Below are 16,605 nucleotides of genomic sequence, written 5' to 3'. Positions count from 1 at the left end.
CTTTTTTGTCAAAAAGACTTTTCCTCTTCGTTTGCCTCTTCATCTGACAGGGCTGTCAACAGTGCTTTTTGTTGCTGCGCATCAAGGCCTGTTAAAGCCATGTTGATACTCTTTTTCTGTACCATGCCCTCCACTGTGGACTGGATTATACTTCGGATGACAGGGATAAAACAGGGTAGTAATAGAAGGCCTAAGAAAGGGCGGCATATAAATCCAATAAACCTAAACCATAAACCTAAATGTGTAGATAACTGCGGGACATTACACATCCACACCCACACAATCTATGACAATGCCAGGAAAATACCAAAAAATAAGAATCCCCCCCCCAAGACTGCAAATGAAACCAGTTTTTTTCCCTAACCCTAATGACAGGAAAGACAAAGCCACTGAAATAAAAACCATCAAGGCATTGTGGGAAATTATAAATGACAGTGCCAGGAAGCTCACAGAACCAGCAACCACCTCAGAATTACCTAAACAACCAGGGTGAAACACACTAAATCTGGCAAAGCTGCCTTGCACCAACCTGGCCTGCCCATAGAAAAGCAGCCACTTTGAGACACATAAACCTGGTCTGAACACTTAAAAGCAATATATTACATCACAAAGAAAACATTTGCAAAAAGGAATAACATTTCTTGTAGTAAATATATTTTATAAACAATTAAAAAATAAAAATTCCCTAAGATAAGATATTCTATAAATAAAGAAATCCTTAAAAACCAATGTTAAGTATTCCGCACACAATAATTTATACTGTAACCATTTCAAGGTATTCTACCAGCAAGATATTCAACCAGCCGCGAGCTGGTGTAAGCTAGCCTCCCGCCGCCCCCCCTTGCGCTTAGTTGCTTACCTGACGGAAGCAGCCAGTTGCTGGAAGGCGAATCGAAGCGAAAGGAGGATCGATCAGCAAGCGCAATGCGACAGCTGCTCGGGAACGAGAAAGACTCTGGCGCCACGCTTTTAAACGCGTTGCCTCCAGCCCGCTCACTGATTGGCTGGACTCCAGCCAATCAGTGAGCGGCAGGCTGGGCTAGTTTAGTGCGGATGGAAGGGAAGCGAGCGAGCTGCAATGGGATGTCCAGGGTGAGCGAGCGACAGGGCTGGGGCAAGCGTTCTGGAAGTTACTTTCGGGTCCACCGGTCGAACCTCTCACCGGATCAGTAAATTTCACCACCGGTTCTCCTGAACCGGTGCGAACTGGCAGAAACCCACCACTGTGCTGCTGTTATTATATATAACAACAAAACAGTAAGTTAGTTTTCCAAAAACCATCAAAGGTTTTTCTGGTCAAAACTGTACATTAATATTCAACAGTTTTTTTTTTTTTAAATAAGTGTTTTTTAATTTTAGTTTAAAACAGGTACACATCTTTCTTTACATCTATAAAAAATATATCAATCAATTACAGATAAGTTTTGGTACATCTCCCCCATAGTCAACCAACATAACTCATATTAACTAAGGCATTATTATATATCCATTTTCATTTAACTGTAATTATTATTTAGCAATATTGATAAAAGTAATAATCTTGACCAATCCCTGCCCACACCGGTGGGAGAGGAAAAAATCAAAAAGAGAAAAAAAAAAGGAAAAAAAGGACAGATAAAAATAAAAATTAAAATAAAAAATAAAAAATAAAAATAATACAAAAAAAGACAAAAACGACAAGAGACAAGGCAGGAAAACGAAACAAAACACAGGTGTCTATCATGAAAAAAAAAGAAGTATATCAAATGGTTACAACATGCTTTGGTGCTTCTCTTCCATTAACTCATACTAATTCAAATATCTTAACTCGAATATTTACCATATCAACATCATTATACCTCCAGTTTTAATTACCTATGGTTATTTAAACATCCTTCATCCTTAGCTATGCATTACATAATTAATCCATAATACATGCTGACAATTCATTTACTTATTTATAAAATCCTCTATTATCATTAAATCCTCATATCCTATTTTAGCTGGACATCCATAATATTTAATTATATCATATATCATAACATTTTCCCAGTATTGATTAACATTTGATTGTATGTATTTTATTTAGTTTTTAATAGTGATAATTATTGTAGTTAATACTCTTTATGTATAGTCTAAAGGTGTTTTCTCATATCCAATTGTTAGTTATCATATCAACTCCACATTATATACATTATATACGCCGGGAAGAAGGCGGGGCTTAGCAGTGAGAAGATGGAGTTTCAGGCTACTCCTGAAATTCCTCTATACCGAAGGATTTTTGGACGAGTTCTTTGAACTCTAGCTGTCCCGGAGACGACAGTGAAGGTGGGGAGAGACCCTAGACCTCAGAGATACCCGCAAATCTCTGGGGGGGGGGTATTAACTCCTCGTGCCAATTCCTTTCTGGATTAGCTGCGTGCTAACTGAAACTGCAGGTTGCCCCTAAGAATGCTAGAAGTGATGTCATCTGGTAAGCTGATTTTATTATCCAAGAGAGACTGTCCGCGTTAAAAACTTAAGATAATTGAACCAAAGAACAGGGAAACTTAGCGGCGAATTGGCGTTTTCTAATGGATTTATGGCTGGTGGTTACTTTACTTCTTAAATGCTTCAAGAAACTCCTCGACACCCTCCCCCCTCTGAATCTCCTTAAATGGATCGTAAAATTTATTTTCTACTAATTAGCTCGTCACGACTCGACACTTTTATTACTTTACTACTCGGCTTTCTTTACAATCACAGCCTGTGAGAGACTAAGAAGTCTGTGGGAAAAAAAAAAAGAGTTTGCAATTTTTAACTGCGACACATATCATGGCGTCCCAAAATGCCTCTAAGATTTTATTTCAAAGACTTTTTTCAGCATGTAGAGGACTTTATAATTCTTATCAAAGATTGGAAAGAAAATTGGATCATCTGATTTCAAAATATGAACCAAAAACTGAGATTGTTGAATGTTTAAATGCTCCTGAAATACAAACGGAAAATGTGAGAAATGGTGTCTGGTCTATCTCAGAGGAAGAAAGGAGGGGGGAAGCTATAAAGAAGACTCATTTAAAAAGACAGTGTGCAGGAGGAATGGAAAATCCACCTTTGAGAATTAAAGTTAATTTGGAAAACATTACAAGCCGAGGACAACATTATTATTATTTCATCACTGATATTCAGAGTCCAAAGGTGCCAAAATATCTTTGTCTGGATTTGATTATGAAAATATTTGGTAAATTTATCCAACGTGTGGCAATTGGCTGGAGAGGATCTTGCTATTGGAGAGATACTGGCTGATAGATGGAACAACGTAATTTAAAATCTAGCTAAATCTGATTACCTTAATGTGTAATAGATATAGCTGAAAAATGACTGATATGGATAGTAATATATATAATTTGGAACTGGCTGATAGATTGAAGAACACAACTGAAAACTAATTAAACCTAATTGCTTTTTCTTGTAACAGATATAGTTGAATAATAATTGATACTGATAGTAATGTATATAATGTGGAGTTGATATGATAACTAACAATTGGAAGATTACACACAAAGAGTATTAAATATTCAACAGTTTTGTATTACCAATTACTAATTTCCATCCAATATTGTTTAGATTGTTTACAAGTCACTTGTGAGCAATGAGTCTCTCAACTTTCCTCATTCTAGCTTCAAACTCATCCTGCTAGTGGTTAAAATTCTGAGGTATGGGGTTTAAATCCCCATATATCCGTATTTTTCGGAGTATAAGACACACCTTTTTTCCTCAAAAAGAGGCTGAAAATCTGGGGGTGTCTTATACACTGAATACAGCATTTTTTGCCTCCCAAAGCCCACCCCCTTTGCAAAAATGGCCATGCATAGCCTTTAGGCTGCCAGTGCTCCTGGGGGCTGGGGAGGGCAGAAATGAGTGAAAAACAGGCCGGGTTTTTTTGCTCCTTTTCGCCCCCTCAGCCCCCAGGAGCACTCTATAAGCCTCTTAAAGGCTATGCATGCCTTTTTTTAAAAAATGGGCTGATTTTGGGAAGTTTGCAGAGTACAAAAACTTTTTTTAAAATTTGCCTCTTCAAAACCTTGGTGGGTCTTATACTCCGATGCGTCTTATACTCTGAAAAATATGATAGTTTATGGCTCTCTGGCTAACTTTGGGTCAGTTATGCTCTCTTAACTCCTGCTATCTTATGGGGCTGCTTTGGGGTTGTAATAGATCCCCACATATATTGCCTTAAATCTTTAGTTGAGCTATAAATGCAGTAAAAAAATACAGCCCCCAATTCACACAGTGGGTATCCCTGCTGAGCTGATCCCACATCTCTGTACTTGAGTCCATGCTCTGAATGCTCAGTGATCTCCTTTCCCACCAATTTCAATTTCAACAAGTCAGCCAGCCAGCCAGTCTGTCTATCTATCTCTTTTCCTCTCTCTCTCCATCCCAAGTAGAATTTGGAAGGAGCAAGCCTGAGGGCCAGTTGGACCAGTTTTAATGATGCATCTTCTGTCATCTTCCAGCTGATGCAGCCAGAGAGGAGCTGCATCAGCCCAATCATAGCTGCCCTCACTTTTTGCCAGCCACCCAGAAGCATCTCCTTGGCACTGCCAGCTTGGAGCATCAGAAGCCCAAGGCACGATCAAGATCTGAGGAGGCTGAATGCCTGTCTGGGTCCGTCTCTCTGCTCATGAGGGACTGGGCGTGTCCAAGGTGAATGAATGCTGTCCTTGTCATGGCTACTTACACGATTTCAGCCATGTATTTTTGGATAATGATGTCACCATGAGGAGGAGGAGGAGGGGCGGGGGGGACAAGGTAAATATCCATTTACATTCTGCTGCCAGCAGGAACACAGACCAGGTATTGGAATCTGGCAGCAACTGGTTGCCACAGAATTTCCCAGCAGTCGTGGGAAAAGATTAACCCAGCTTTCCTCTAAGAAGCTGGCTTGGAAATTTCCGTCTTGCCACCGGCTGCCTGCCCTGGGTGGGAAAGACCTGGATACACAGCTCAGGGCAGCTGATAACCTTGGCTTGGCTCAGCCCGACTTTTGCTTCCAGGGAAAGAAGGAAAGCCCGCCTGGTTTTGTGAGAAAGGCGGCAGTCAACCCCTGGCACCACCGGGCTAGCCCAAAGGGAGGCCCAGGCAGGAGATGCCACTAGCACACATGAGTGATTAATGTGCCTGACTGGGGAGCAGAGACCCAGAGACCTCCTTTGAACTTGGCAACCTGATCTCACTGTTAGTATCATGCAGAAAAATGCTCCTATTTTTCTGCCAGTTTTTAATCAGCCTGATGAAAGAGAATTTGCTTTTCAAATTTATTTTGACCAAGAAGAAAATGTAATTGAAAATCTGAGGATGCTTTGGAACGTATTAAGTGATTGAACAGCTCAGCTGTTTGCAGGTGGATAATCCGGTTCGGCCTTTGGCTCCATCCTCTCTCACCCTCCATCATCCCCAACCAAGGAAAGTAGGTTGAAAAGCCCACTAAGAGGAATTGAAGATAAAGGCTATGGCATCTCCTCCTATGCCACATCTGTAGGGGCAAAACAAACGAAACCGCAATGCAGATTTTGGGCACAGTATTATTTTAAAGACCTGCTTGCTTTCAGAGCATGAAAATAGCAGCAAAGCCGCCAGCCTCTGATCTCTCCTCTTTCAGCTGCTACAAGGGAGCAGCTCCCAATCTGGGTCCTGGCTGTTCCCAGCCATCCAAAGCCCCCTGCGACATTTAGTTAAGTTGGATGCATGAATGAGACCAGGAGGCGGCCTGAAAGCCACAAGAGAGCACCGAGGAGCCCACGCCCAATTAGCTTCGAATAGGCTGCTCCACAATGAGCCTGAACACCCCCCCCCTTTTTTTTTTTGGCTGCTCTGCTCTGTGTGGCAAAGAACAGCAGCATAAAACCGGGGCGGGGGCGGACTCAGCCTTGAAAAGCGTCTCAGGGTATTTTGCTGGCATCAAAGCAGCTCCCGCTAACGGCGGGGCCTCTGCCCAAGCGTGCCTTTGGAGGCGGTTCTCTTCTCTTAATGGACAAAAGCACATTTCCTGCAGGTAGCCCCGACTGGGGAGGGGGGGCAACGGGGGTGGGTTTTGAAAGCACAGCAGCTGCTTGAACTTCCTCAGCTGCCCCGGAATGGCGGCTCCGAGGCCCATCAGGCTGTGCCCCAGCCACGAGGGCGGGTCAAACTAAGGAGCCTCTTTCCTGAACTCTTTCAAGTCCCGCTTTGCTTAACCACGGTTTGTTGAGCAAGCCGGCATTGCTGGGTCTGCGCAAGAACCTAGCCGCTCTGGAGAGGAGGCTGGGAGACGCGGCCGTCCCGCGGAAGTGTCCCGGCACCTTCCAGTCCCCGACAGGACCGAGGCCCCGTCCGCCTCCTCGCCATCCGGACTTCCCCGAAAGAGCAGGAGGTGGCTCGGGCTCCGCTCCCAACTGCACGGAGGATGCGCCGCGGAGTTCGGCCGCCGCAACTCCCTTTTCCTCCCAGCCGGTCCCTGGCGGGAGGACCCGGACCGGAGTTCCGCCCCTGCCCGCGCTCGCTCGCTCGGCCGTCGTTCCGCGCTCTGCACGCGCCCAGAGACGCTCTGCCGCGGCCCGGCCCGCCTCCGCGGCCCGGCCCGCCTCCGCGGCCCGGCCCGCCTCCGCTCCCCGCCTGGCCGGGCGGCGGGAGGGATCTGGCGCAGGGGGCGGGGAGAGGGTCGCGCAGCCCCGCCGGAGCCGGGGAGGTGCGGGCCGCCCTGGCTGCTGGCCGCCTGCGGGCGCTGGGGGCGCCGTTGCGGAGCGCGGGGCGGGGGCGGCCGGGGCGGCCCGGAGACGCCCCCGCGCCGAGCGCCGCCCCGCTGGCTGGCTGGTTGCTGCTGCTCGTCCGGCCGGGCCGTCGGAAGCGGAGCGGAGCCAGGAGCGGCGGCCGGCCATGGAGCAGGGCGCGCCCCGCCGCCAACCGCGCCTCTGCCAGATGCTCCGCGGCGAGCAGGGCTACGGCTTCCACCTGCACGGCGAGAAGGGCAAAAGCGGCCAGTTCATCCGCAAGGTCGAGCCTGGCTCGCCGGCCGAGGCAGCGGGGCTGCGCGCCGGGGACCGCCTGCTCGAAGTCAACGGCGTCAACGTGGAGAAAGAGACGCACCACCAGGTGGGTCCGCCGGCCGGGCAGACGAGCCTCCCCGGGCGGCGCAGTCTACCTGGAAAAGCCGGAGCCCTTAAAAGCGCGGCGGCGTAGGCGGCATGAGGGGCTCCGAGTTCCCTCAGCCCTGAGTCTCCCGGGCCTTCCCCCACACCCGTACCCAAACGCCCCCAGACCCGCCCCGAATCAGCCGCCCTTCGGGACAGTTTGGCCCCCGACGGAAGGGGTCTCTGGAGGACTTGGGGCGGGGAAGATGCCCGCATGGCCTGGCCGGCTGGCCCGCCAGATAAGGGTCTTGCCGGGCTCCTCCCTGGGTTATCAGGACAGGCAAGCCAGGGACCTGCCTGGTGGGGAGCTCGGGAGCCGAACTAGAGCCTCCCCCCCTCCACAAAGGCCATCTTCCTATTGCACATCTGGACTGTTTCCACCTTTAAATCAGGGCAGAGGGGCTGCTTCTGGGAGGAGCCTCGAGGTGGATGCCAGGTTAAGCCTGAGGTGGCAGGTGGTTTTGGAGTGGTCCCCGCCCAACTGGCACCTTCCCAGAATTCTCACCGGGACTAGCCTGGCTGGGAATTCTGGAAAATCGGTCCCAACATCCCTAGAGGTGCCAGGGTCCCAGTGGCTGTTGCAGTGATGGAGCTCAGAAAACTTGGCAGTGTATGTACAGCTGTGGTTTAAGGAGGATTTACTTGGAAACTACCCATGTGCAGGGAAGGAAGAAACAACATGTCAGCCTGCTGGACGGTTCTCCCCTTTTCTTCTGCTCGCTTTGGTGCAGGGGGTTTTTGGTTGCTAGAGACCCTGCAGCAACTTGGGGGGGGGGGAGAAACAGCTCGTTCATGGCTTGCTTTCAATATTGAAGCCTGGAGAAGTGAGGGAGCCCCTTCCCTTCCAGCTGCTTCAGAGGACTTGCAGCAGGAAAGTTTACTCTGTAAACTGAGTCCTCCCTTCCCCTGCTGTGTAAACAAGGCAAGCCTTGTGCTTGCAGGACTGCACTCAAGTGGGCCATCCAAAGGCTGGAGAAAACGGAGAGGATTCGCAGGCTGGAGGGTGTTGGGTGTTGGGCCCAGAATAAAGAGAAAGCGCTGATCCCCGACTGGGGAGAGCGACCATACTCTCATGGGAGCTCATTGGAGAGTTTGGCTGGTCTAATAAGATTAAAATGAGGAGAGACCTCCGTGGAGGCTTCCTTGCCACCCCTCCAGAGAGGGTAAAACCTCCTTTGCTTGATGGACATCTTAGATCTGCCACGCTTGTGTGTCTTTCCTTGTGAGAGTGTTGGTGGGGGGAGCAGAGTCTCATTTTCTGCATCTGCTGGGGGAGGGGGCTCACGGCTCAGCCCCAAGCTGGTTTCAAAGGGCAGGCAGGGAGGGGTCTCATTTGGGGCTCTGCGAAGAGCAGCATTTGGCTGCTGCACCAGCAATGGCCTGGCTCTGTTGGGTTCAGAGGGAAAACGGGGGTGTCTGAGGCTGAGGTTCCTGCCGTTTGGCCTCAAAAATGGAGAATAAATAAGCTATCCCATAATAATATAATAATATCCCAAAATAAGGCATCCCATAGCAGCTCTTTGGTTGTAATTGAGATGTTTCAGTCAGGCGAGCAATGATAAGACCGGAGGGCCAAATGCATCCATCCATCCATTCATCCAACCAGTGTCCTGAATGAGGAGCAGGGCTGTGCAGCTTCAACCTTTATCATGACTTAGTCAAGTCCTGCCGTTGCTTCTTCTGTCATGGCGTTTCTAACTTTTTCCCTGCCAGGCAGGCTGGGCTGAGAGGAAGGTCCTTTCCCCTCCTCCTTTGAGGCAGAATCACAGGGAGCCGAGCTCCCCGCTGCAGGGCACCAAGGGGACCAAGAAGGTGCTTTTATAATGAAAGGGGTGAGGTTAATGAAGTTCTCATGAGCAGGAGGCCTGGGCTGGAAGCCGGCCAAACAAGGGAGAAATGGGCAGGTGGAAGGAAGGAGGCAAAAGACAGCGGCGGCTGCCGGCCTTGTCTGCGTGGAGGAGGATTGTGTCTGAATGATATTCTGCTTTTTGGCCCGGAGGCTGCAGAGAGCCAGCTTGCCCTGCCTAAGTCCATAGTGCAGCTCTTTCCAGCAAGGGGGCACTAACTGTGTTTCAGGTGGTCACTCCCCAGGAGAGCTGTGGTGGGCCTCTGGATCGCTTCTCACCGTCTCACCTCCCTCGCTCTGCTTTCCTTGGCTCCAGGCTTTCTTCTTGCCTTTTGGCAGCGCCTCTGGCATCCCTGCAAACTCCTTTCCGCAACCTCTGCTTAACCGAAACTTGTTTGCTGAGTGGCTGAGGTTGGAGATCAGCCCAATGGGGAGAATCCAGCATGTTGAAATCCGCCCTGGAAATTTTTCAGGCCTTTTATTTGGGCAAGGACAGGTCAACTGGGGTGGACTGCTTCACGTTCCCATCTGTTTCTCCCTCCCATTGAATGTACCTGAGAGGGCAGTGCCAGACCTGTGGTCATGCCCACCGGCCAAACAGGAGAGGAATCAAGACTTCCTGGTTGTTCCTCAGAAAAGGATGCCTCCGGGGTGCCTGCTGATAAGCAGGGGGGGGGGGGCAGAAGGAGCTGCCTTCTGCTAACAGCCACACAGTTGGAGGGACTTGTCTACCTTGGAGTGAACAACAGCCACACTTGGGTGACCAGGTGGGGAAGCCTCCTTTCTTTTTCCTAGCTGTCAATGTATAAGCAGGTGGCTAAAGCATGTTCTTATGGGCTAGTGCTGAAGACTGATGTGCAGGTTGGAACACCACAATATTTAGAGATCGTTCTGTTCTCACTGGGCAGCTGTTGCTTTGAAGACACCCCAGATGAAGCTAAAATGCCTTTGAGAAGCTTGTCAGTCAGTGTATTGTGGAAACTGGATTCCATTTGGCTTTCTTAATCTGGGTTTGGGACTTTGAAAACACAACCAATGGATCCTGCAGCAGAATTATCACACCGGGGAGAATAAGAGATGCATTCCAAGACATAGGTGTGTGAAGAGAGAGGGGTGCGGAAATAAATCATTTGATTTATCAGGAATATAAGGCTTCTGCCTTGAGGAGGGGGGTAGGACTAGAAGACCCCCAAGGTCCCTTTCCTCCCATGTCATTATGCAAACGCTGTTGTGACTTACATTGTTGCATTGGATGTAGGGGGGATTCAAGGACTGAATGGCTGCATTTGCATGATAATATTGCTGGGTGTGATATCTCTGTATTAGAGAAGTAAGAGGTGTCTCTGTTTTGTATAATTGCATTGTAAAGCCTGGCAACTATAATTTGCGTACCCTGATTTCCTGCTTAATGTGCCAGGTGGACCTCAGCAGTTGTGCCTGAGTAAATCTCGGTAGGCCAATTGAGCTATATGGATGTTCTTGTACCCAACGTGTGTCACACTGTCCCACAGATGCATTAGGACTACAAGCTCCAGAATCCCCACCAACCTCTGTTCTGGCTGTGAGACTTCTTGGGCTAGCATCGCTCCTTGAATCGTGCAATCATAGAGCCACGATCTCCTCCTTTGATACTGCTAAATGAACATTTCCTCACAGCACTAATCAGTCAGCTTTCAGCTCAAATGTTTTGCATGTTTCGCATGTTTCTTTCTGGGCATGTGTGTTTGTGTCTGTCTTTTCAGTTGACATTTTGGACTCCAAACCACAAGGCTCTTTCCTTGTCTTCAGGGCAATTCCAGGCATGCTTATTAAGAAGTGAAGTGCAACCAACTATGGTTGGAGGATCTGTCCCTGAACCATTTCTTCAAATCCCGATTTCAAAATGTGCAGATTCTAATCCACAATTCCTTGTGGATCTGAGTCAGTGCAACACCTACTGATAATAAGACGGAGGCTCTTACGGAGAATTGGGGTGCTTCCTAAGTGGGCATCTTGAAGTAGAGGCTCCATTTCTGGAGGTTCTGCAGGAAAGCAGTGAGGATGGTCACCAAGGAGCTTTTCCAGGTTCTTCCCGGCCAGCTTGTTCAACTTTAGAATTTCTCCATCAAAGTTCAGAAGTTGAGTGGGATCTTTTTTCCAAACATCAGCATTTAGTTGCCACTAAAAAAGCCCCCTTGTGCCAGGTGTGGGACTGGAGGAAGGGGAAGCTTCAGAGCCCTAGGGAGGGCTTCATGCAGGGAAGGGAAGGGCGTCCACATAACCACCTTGACATTAGGCGATGGAGGGGGGAGCAGAAATGTCTTGCTCCACTCAGGGAATTTCATCAAAATGTTTTTCTCCCTTGGAAAGCAAGGTAAACGGCAGGAAACAAAAAGGAGGAACGAAATGACAGGAGAACAAACTGGGTGGAAACAAAAGAAAGCCACTATTTTCTGGATTAAAAGCCTCTTAAAGGACCCAGGTGAAGAGGCCATGTCTCCAAGCCTCAGGCTGCTTCCAAACACCTGCAGGGAGTGGGTTATTCAGGTCTGCCTGTCCCAGAGGGTGGGCATTGCCCCAGAGGAGGGGTCTCAATAGGCAGCATTGCCTGATTGAAGGAACCTGGAGCATACTGACCCTGCACGGTTCCTGAGTGGGCTGGGCAGATGCTGTGGAGGGCAGCTGTGGAGGGTAGCATATCGGAGCATGCCCATCACTGCCTTCTAGGCCAGTTGAAGCTTCTGAGTGGTCTTCAAGGGCAGGTTCTCAAAGAGCATATGGCAATAGTCAAGTCGTGAGATGGCCACACAGCATGAGTGATTGTCAGGAGAAAGACCTGTCAGCCTGATCTAGAAAAAGTGCAACTGGTACACCAGATGAAGCTGTGCAAAGAACTCCTGGTGGTTGCTCCTTCCCTTTAATCAAAGCAAATGGTTTTCTCCATGTAATATTAATGACGATCCAAAGCTGCTGTAAGTCATCACTGTCTATAGATTCAGCAGCTGGCCACAATGTCATCACTGTCTATAGATTCTTGCTTCTGGCCACAATGAGTCCTGAAACACACTCCAGATTCAGAGGCGGATTCTGCCTGGGACAGGCTGCTCCCCATGCTCACTCAAATGTTTTATGCTCAACTCGCTGCTTGAAATGCTGAATGGGTTACTCAGCACCTGCTTAAAAAACAATTCACCTCCACCTAAGGGAGTCTCTAAGCGGCAGAGGGAAGGGGTGGGCCTCCCTTCAGGTAGGGCCTGCTTGCAATGTGCTGAGGCAGGGGGGGGGGAGCACTTTCCAGACTCTCTGCAGCTTGTGGGAATGTGGTGCAAAGGTTTGAACCATTCCTAGGTGTATTAAAGGCATCTGCAAATGCAACTGAAGGCAGCAGATGGTTTTCGGATGTGGAGCTACAGATGGCAGCACTGGCAGGTAGCATTGATGGGGCTGCTTCCCACCGGCCCCTTTTCAGGCAGAGCAGCCCGCCCAGATTCCTCATCTGTGTGGCTTTGTCTTCAAGGCAGAAATGGCTCTGTTGGGAGGCTGGTTCACGCGGACTGCATCCTCCCCAAATGCTGAGTTGTGTGAGACAGGCTGTGGATGGGGGGGACTGTCCCTGAATGTTTTCCCTGCAGCAGGTGGGGCCACAGATAGAATGGATGGGGTTGCCCCATGCCTGTAGGGCTAGACCTTTCCCCTGGAACTGAACTGGAGAAGCTTCTTGGATGGGGAGCAAAATGTCTTCCAGGAAAAGAAAACACTTTTGTGGAGTGGCACCTGAAGGCCTGAACCCCAGGAAAAGAGCCAGCTGCTTGATGGAGTCCTCTCTTTGTACCTTGGGGAAGCTTTTGCCAGTTGGAAGATCTTCCTGGCCCTAGTCAAGGGGTAACTGAGAACCGCAGATTTAGAGCAACATCTGAATCCAAGAACTGCAATTGATTTAACCAACCTCAAGCGTCTCCCTTCCTCTTCGACATCCAGGGCCAGACTGACCTCCCTGAGAAGCTCCCCTTGACCACTTTCCCAGCCAAAGGAACAAACCGCCACAGTTGCTGCCCCGCCTTTGGAATGAAAGGGACTGTATTTCTGCTCCTATAAATGCCACTCAGGAGATTTTTTTTTTCCTATTTAGCAAATTCCTGTTCTTTTGGGGGGGTCTTTCTGATGCTTTCTTCTTCTCCCCTTGCCCATCTGTCCTTCCTCAGGTTGTGCAGCGCATCAAAGCAATTGAAGCCGAGACCCAGTTGCTGGTGGTGGACAAAGAGACTGATGAGCATTTCCGGAGTCTCCGTCTGACCTGCTCCGAGGAGGCCGGTCGGCCGATCATGGTGGCAAACCCTGAAGCACTGCCAGTCAAGGGGCCCCATTCCAGTAATGGAGACTCCTGGAAGGCTCTGGCCGAGCTGAGCAGCAGGAGCCTGAAAAGGCACAAGCACAGTTTAGGTTCGGAGAGTGGGAAGAAGGTAAGGCTGGCTGGCTGTTCCGGAGATGGAGGGGAAGTGCAGCGGGAAAGGCTTCCTCTGTCACCGTCTGCAGAGCTTACCGAGAGTGCAGGCGAGGCCCCAGGGCCTTGAAGATCCTCAGAAGAGGCCTGTCTTCTCCATCTTGGATGCTACCATGTGCATCTGGCGGAGAGACCCCAGAGGCTGGGCGGGGCACTCCTTAGCCTGGCCTAGCCTCAGGGTAGTCCAAGGTTCTTTATGCCATTCCTTGCAAGGCGCCTTGTCTCTCCCCCAGATCAATATTTGGGCTGCAGCCACTTTCCGAGCATTGAACCTGCATGTTGCTGGGCTGGCCTTTCCTTGTTGGGCCATCGGACATTGGAGGAACCTAGCAGTGGTGAAAGGTCTAAATATCAATTTCTCATTTCTCCAAATCTGTCAAATTCAGTTTTTCTGAGATAGTCAATTTTGTGAATGTATCAGATTTGCTTTGTTGAATTTGAGAAATCTTTTTTTTTTAAAGTTTCCATTTCAAATGACATGCCAGCTGATTTCTCCAAACATAACAAAGATTGCTGGCAGTTTTGCCTAATATTATCTGTTTTTTTCAAACATTTCTGGACCTTCGTTTCATAATTAGGAGTGAGTTTCTGTGATTGCTTTTTTTACAATGTGCAAACTCTGTTGATGGGTTTAGTAAACCCAACGGCATTTTGAATAGGACCTCAACCGATGCAGAGTCAGTTTGTTTTGCTTTCCAGGGTGAATTCCAACCGTTCCCCTCCCTTACCTCAATTTCTCCCCCTTGTGCAGAGAACAAGAGCCGGAGGATGATTGGGGAGGCCAAGGGGCAAAGGAGTTCTGTGTGGGCAATTGCCATGGAGAGCAGGTGGAGTGGAAGGTTTTGAGCCCAGCAGGGAAGCCGTTCTGCGTAGGGGTTCAGGAGGGCAGAGGGCAAGAGAATGCCAGTGGCAACAGGGAGGAGAAGCTGTTATGCAGAGGAAGTCAATGCATGCCCACGTTATGACAGAAGCACAGCTAGGTCCACAGTGGCTGATTCTGCTGCTCGACTGGCCCTGCCCGTGGCTGCTGAGGCAAGTTCTGGGAGGGATCATAGCTCTGCTTGGATACCAGGCAGCTGAGCCTTCTCCCCCTGCCCTTCTCCAAAGAGCCAGACCGATATCAAGAGAAGACTTCCAGGACTCTTGCTGGGTACCTGGTGACTTCTTGGGGGTATCCGTGTCCAGGCTTTGGAAGCAGTACGGAAGTGCTTTCCTACTGCCCTTCCCAGGGAGCTATTCCCCATTCCTATGTCTAGCCTGGAGCCCTGGGGTTTTGCAGGATCTCCCATCCAGGCATTCATAAGATTCAGCTTTGGAGATTGTTTAGCAATAGCAATAGCAGTTAGACTTATATACCGCTTCATAGGGCTTTCAGCCCTCTCTAAGCGGTTTACAGAGTCAGCATATCGCCCCCACAGTCTGGGTCCTCATTTCACCCACCTCGGAAGGATGGAAGGTTGAGTCAACCTTGAGCCAGTGAGATTTGAACCGCCGAACTGCAGATAGCAGTCAGCTGAAGTGGCCTGCAGTCTAACCACTGCACCACCTCTAAAGTCAGTTACTCAACTTATGACCACAATTGGGACTTGGACTTTGGTCCCTAAGTAATATGGTTGTTAAATGAGTCATCACATAACAAAACTGGATTTTATGACAGTTTTTTCAGTGGTTGTTAAGCAAATCACATGGTTATTAAGTGAATCTTGCAGTTGCTAAGTGAATCTAGCTTCCCCAGTTGATGTTGCTGGGTGGAAACAGACTGGAAAGGTTACAAATACCCATCATGCGACCGCAAGACACTGCAGCCAGCGGTAAAGGTGAACCAGTTGCCAAGCTCCCAAATTTGATCACCTGACCATGAAGGTTGTGTGACAGTTGTAATTTTGACAACAGGTTGTAAATCACTTTTACTTTGAACTGTCTTTAAACAACTGGTTGTAAGTCATTGTAAGTATTGATGTTAAGTGGTGACAATATCTATTCATTTAATAGCATTAGTCTACAAATGTTTGGAATGCTAATTTTGCACTGTTTGATCTTGCTTGCTGAAACGATGTGCTCAATTTCATTTCCATTTGGATGAACCTGGTGGATAGTTTCCTGAAGATTTTTTCCCCCTTTAACACTGCAAAATAACAAATTAGCAGAGCGATTGAGCCGTAGCTCTATATTTTATGCAAATGTTTGGGACAGCTTGTCTGTCTCCCTGTTAATGCAGCCTGGATGGGTAAACGCCTTTTAGGTTCATTGCTGTAGCACAGGGATTCCCGAACCAGGAACTTTGATTAAAACGGGTACTGAGAATGTCAGCATGATCGACTCCTCTGCAGATTCCTTTCCGCTCTTGGTTGGCTTCTCCCTTAGGAAAACAAAGTGGAATAGCAGAGAACGGACACTGCCGGGTGAGCTTTAGGAAACTTCAATGACATCTGCTGGGAATGCAGCACCAGGGTGGGGGTGGGGAGATCCAGTAAGATTTTGAGCTCCAGAAGGAGGTTGCACTTTTTTCTGGAGGAGGAGGGGGGGCTCAAATCTCGAATTGCTGAACTCCAAACAAACTGGAGAAAAGAATGTCCCAGGAGTGGAGGAGGAAATATGCATCTCTGAACTAACAGCTGTTGCAAAATGATGCTCTTGATACAGTTGTGGTCAAACCTCATTACTGGCTTTGCAGTTGTATGGCAGCTCACTTCTGTCACCTGTATGAAGCGGTGCAAAGCGCATTAGGGTATCAGATTGTCACGTCCTTCTATGTTTGCTAGTAATGGGAGGGGGGCAAATGAACAGATGGAAGGAAGGCATGCTGTCATTTCAGAGCTTCGTAGGAACTGTCCACCTGCTTCCAAGTTTATCTTTGACATTTTAAGCTTTGGTGCACCTTCCACCCTGCTGTGCTCAAGAGGGTCAAGTTCAGACAGCCGGGACGATCATGCTGGCAAAGCCTTTGGTAAAGGCTGGTCCAACGTTTATGGCAGATGGTAGAGCCTCCGTTAAGCGGACATTGTATCAGCTGATGGCCCTTACTTTGCGCAAGCTGCCCCATATTTTCCTCATTGTCCTTAGATGCAACTTTCAGGCAACTGAGGTTCAGATGCACTGCAGAGCTAAATGTTGCTGTCCAAGCACTTTTATTTGTTAGGGAACTTGTG

General features: G+C 48.7%; 1 protein-coding gene across 2 annotated transcripts in view; it reads left to right on the top strand.

The window, feature by feature from the left end:
- The first annotated feature begins 6,654 nt into the window (after window positions 1-6,654).
- The window catches only part of NHERF2 (NHERF family PDZ scaffold protein 2), an 83,119-nt gene continuing 73,168 nt past the window's right edge, over window positions 6,655-16,605 (top strand). Inside the window, exons 1-2 of one of the 2 annotated variants that reach the window (XM_014067650.2) lie at window positions 6,655-7,092; window positions 13,158-13,415. In XM_014067650.2, coding sequence (XP_013923125.1) covers window positions 6,877-7,092; window positions 13,158-13,415 — 474 coding nt within the window. In that variant the 5' untranslated portion in view covers window positions 6,655-6,876. The remainder of the gene's footprint in view (window positions 7,093-13,157; window positions 13,416-16,605) is intronic. The other variant, XM_014067649.2, reaches the window with a different exon arrangement.

This window comes from Thamnophis sirtalis, unplaced genomic scaffold, assembly GCF_051295495.1.
Source record: "Thamnophis sirtalis isolate CommonGarterSnake01/CBP01778 unplaced genomic scaffold, rThaSir2_p1.2 scaffold_14, whole genome shotgun sequence".
NCBI lineage: Eukaryota > Metazoa > Chordata > Lepidosauria > Squamata > Natricidae > Thamnophis > Thamnophis sirtalis.
The sequence above is the reverse complement of the archived record's forward strand: the minus strand, read 5'-3'. Positions and strand labels throughout refer to the sequence as shown.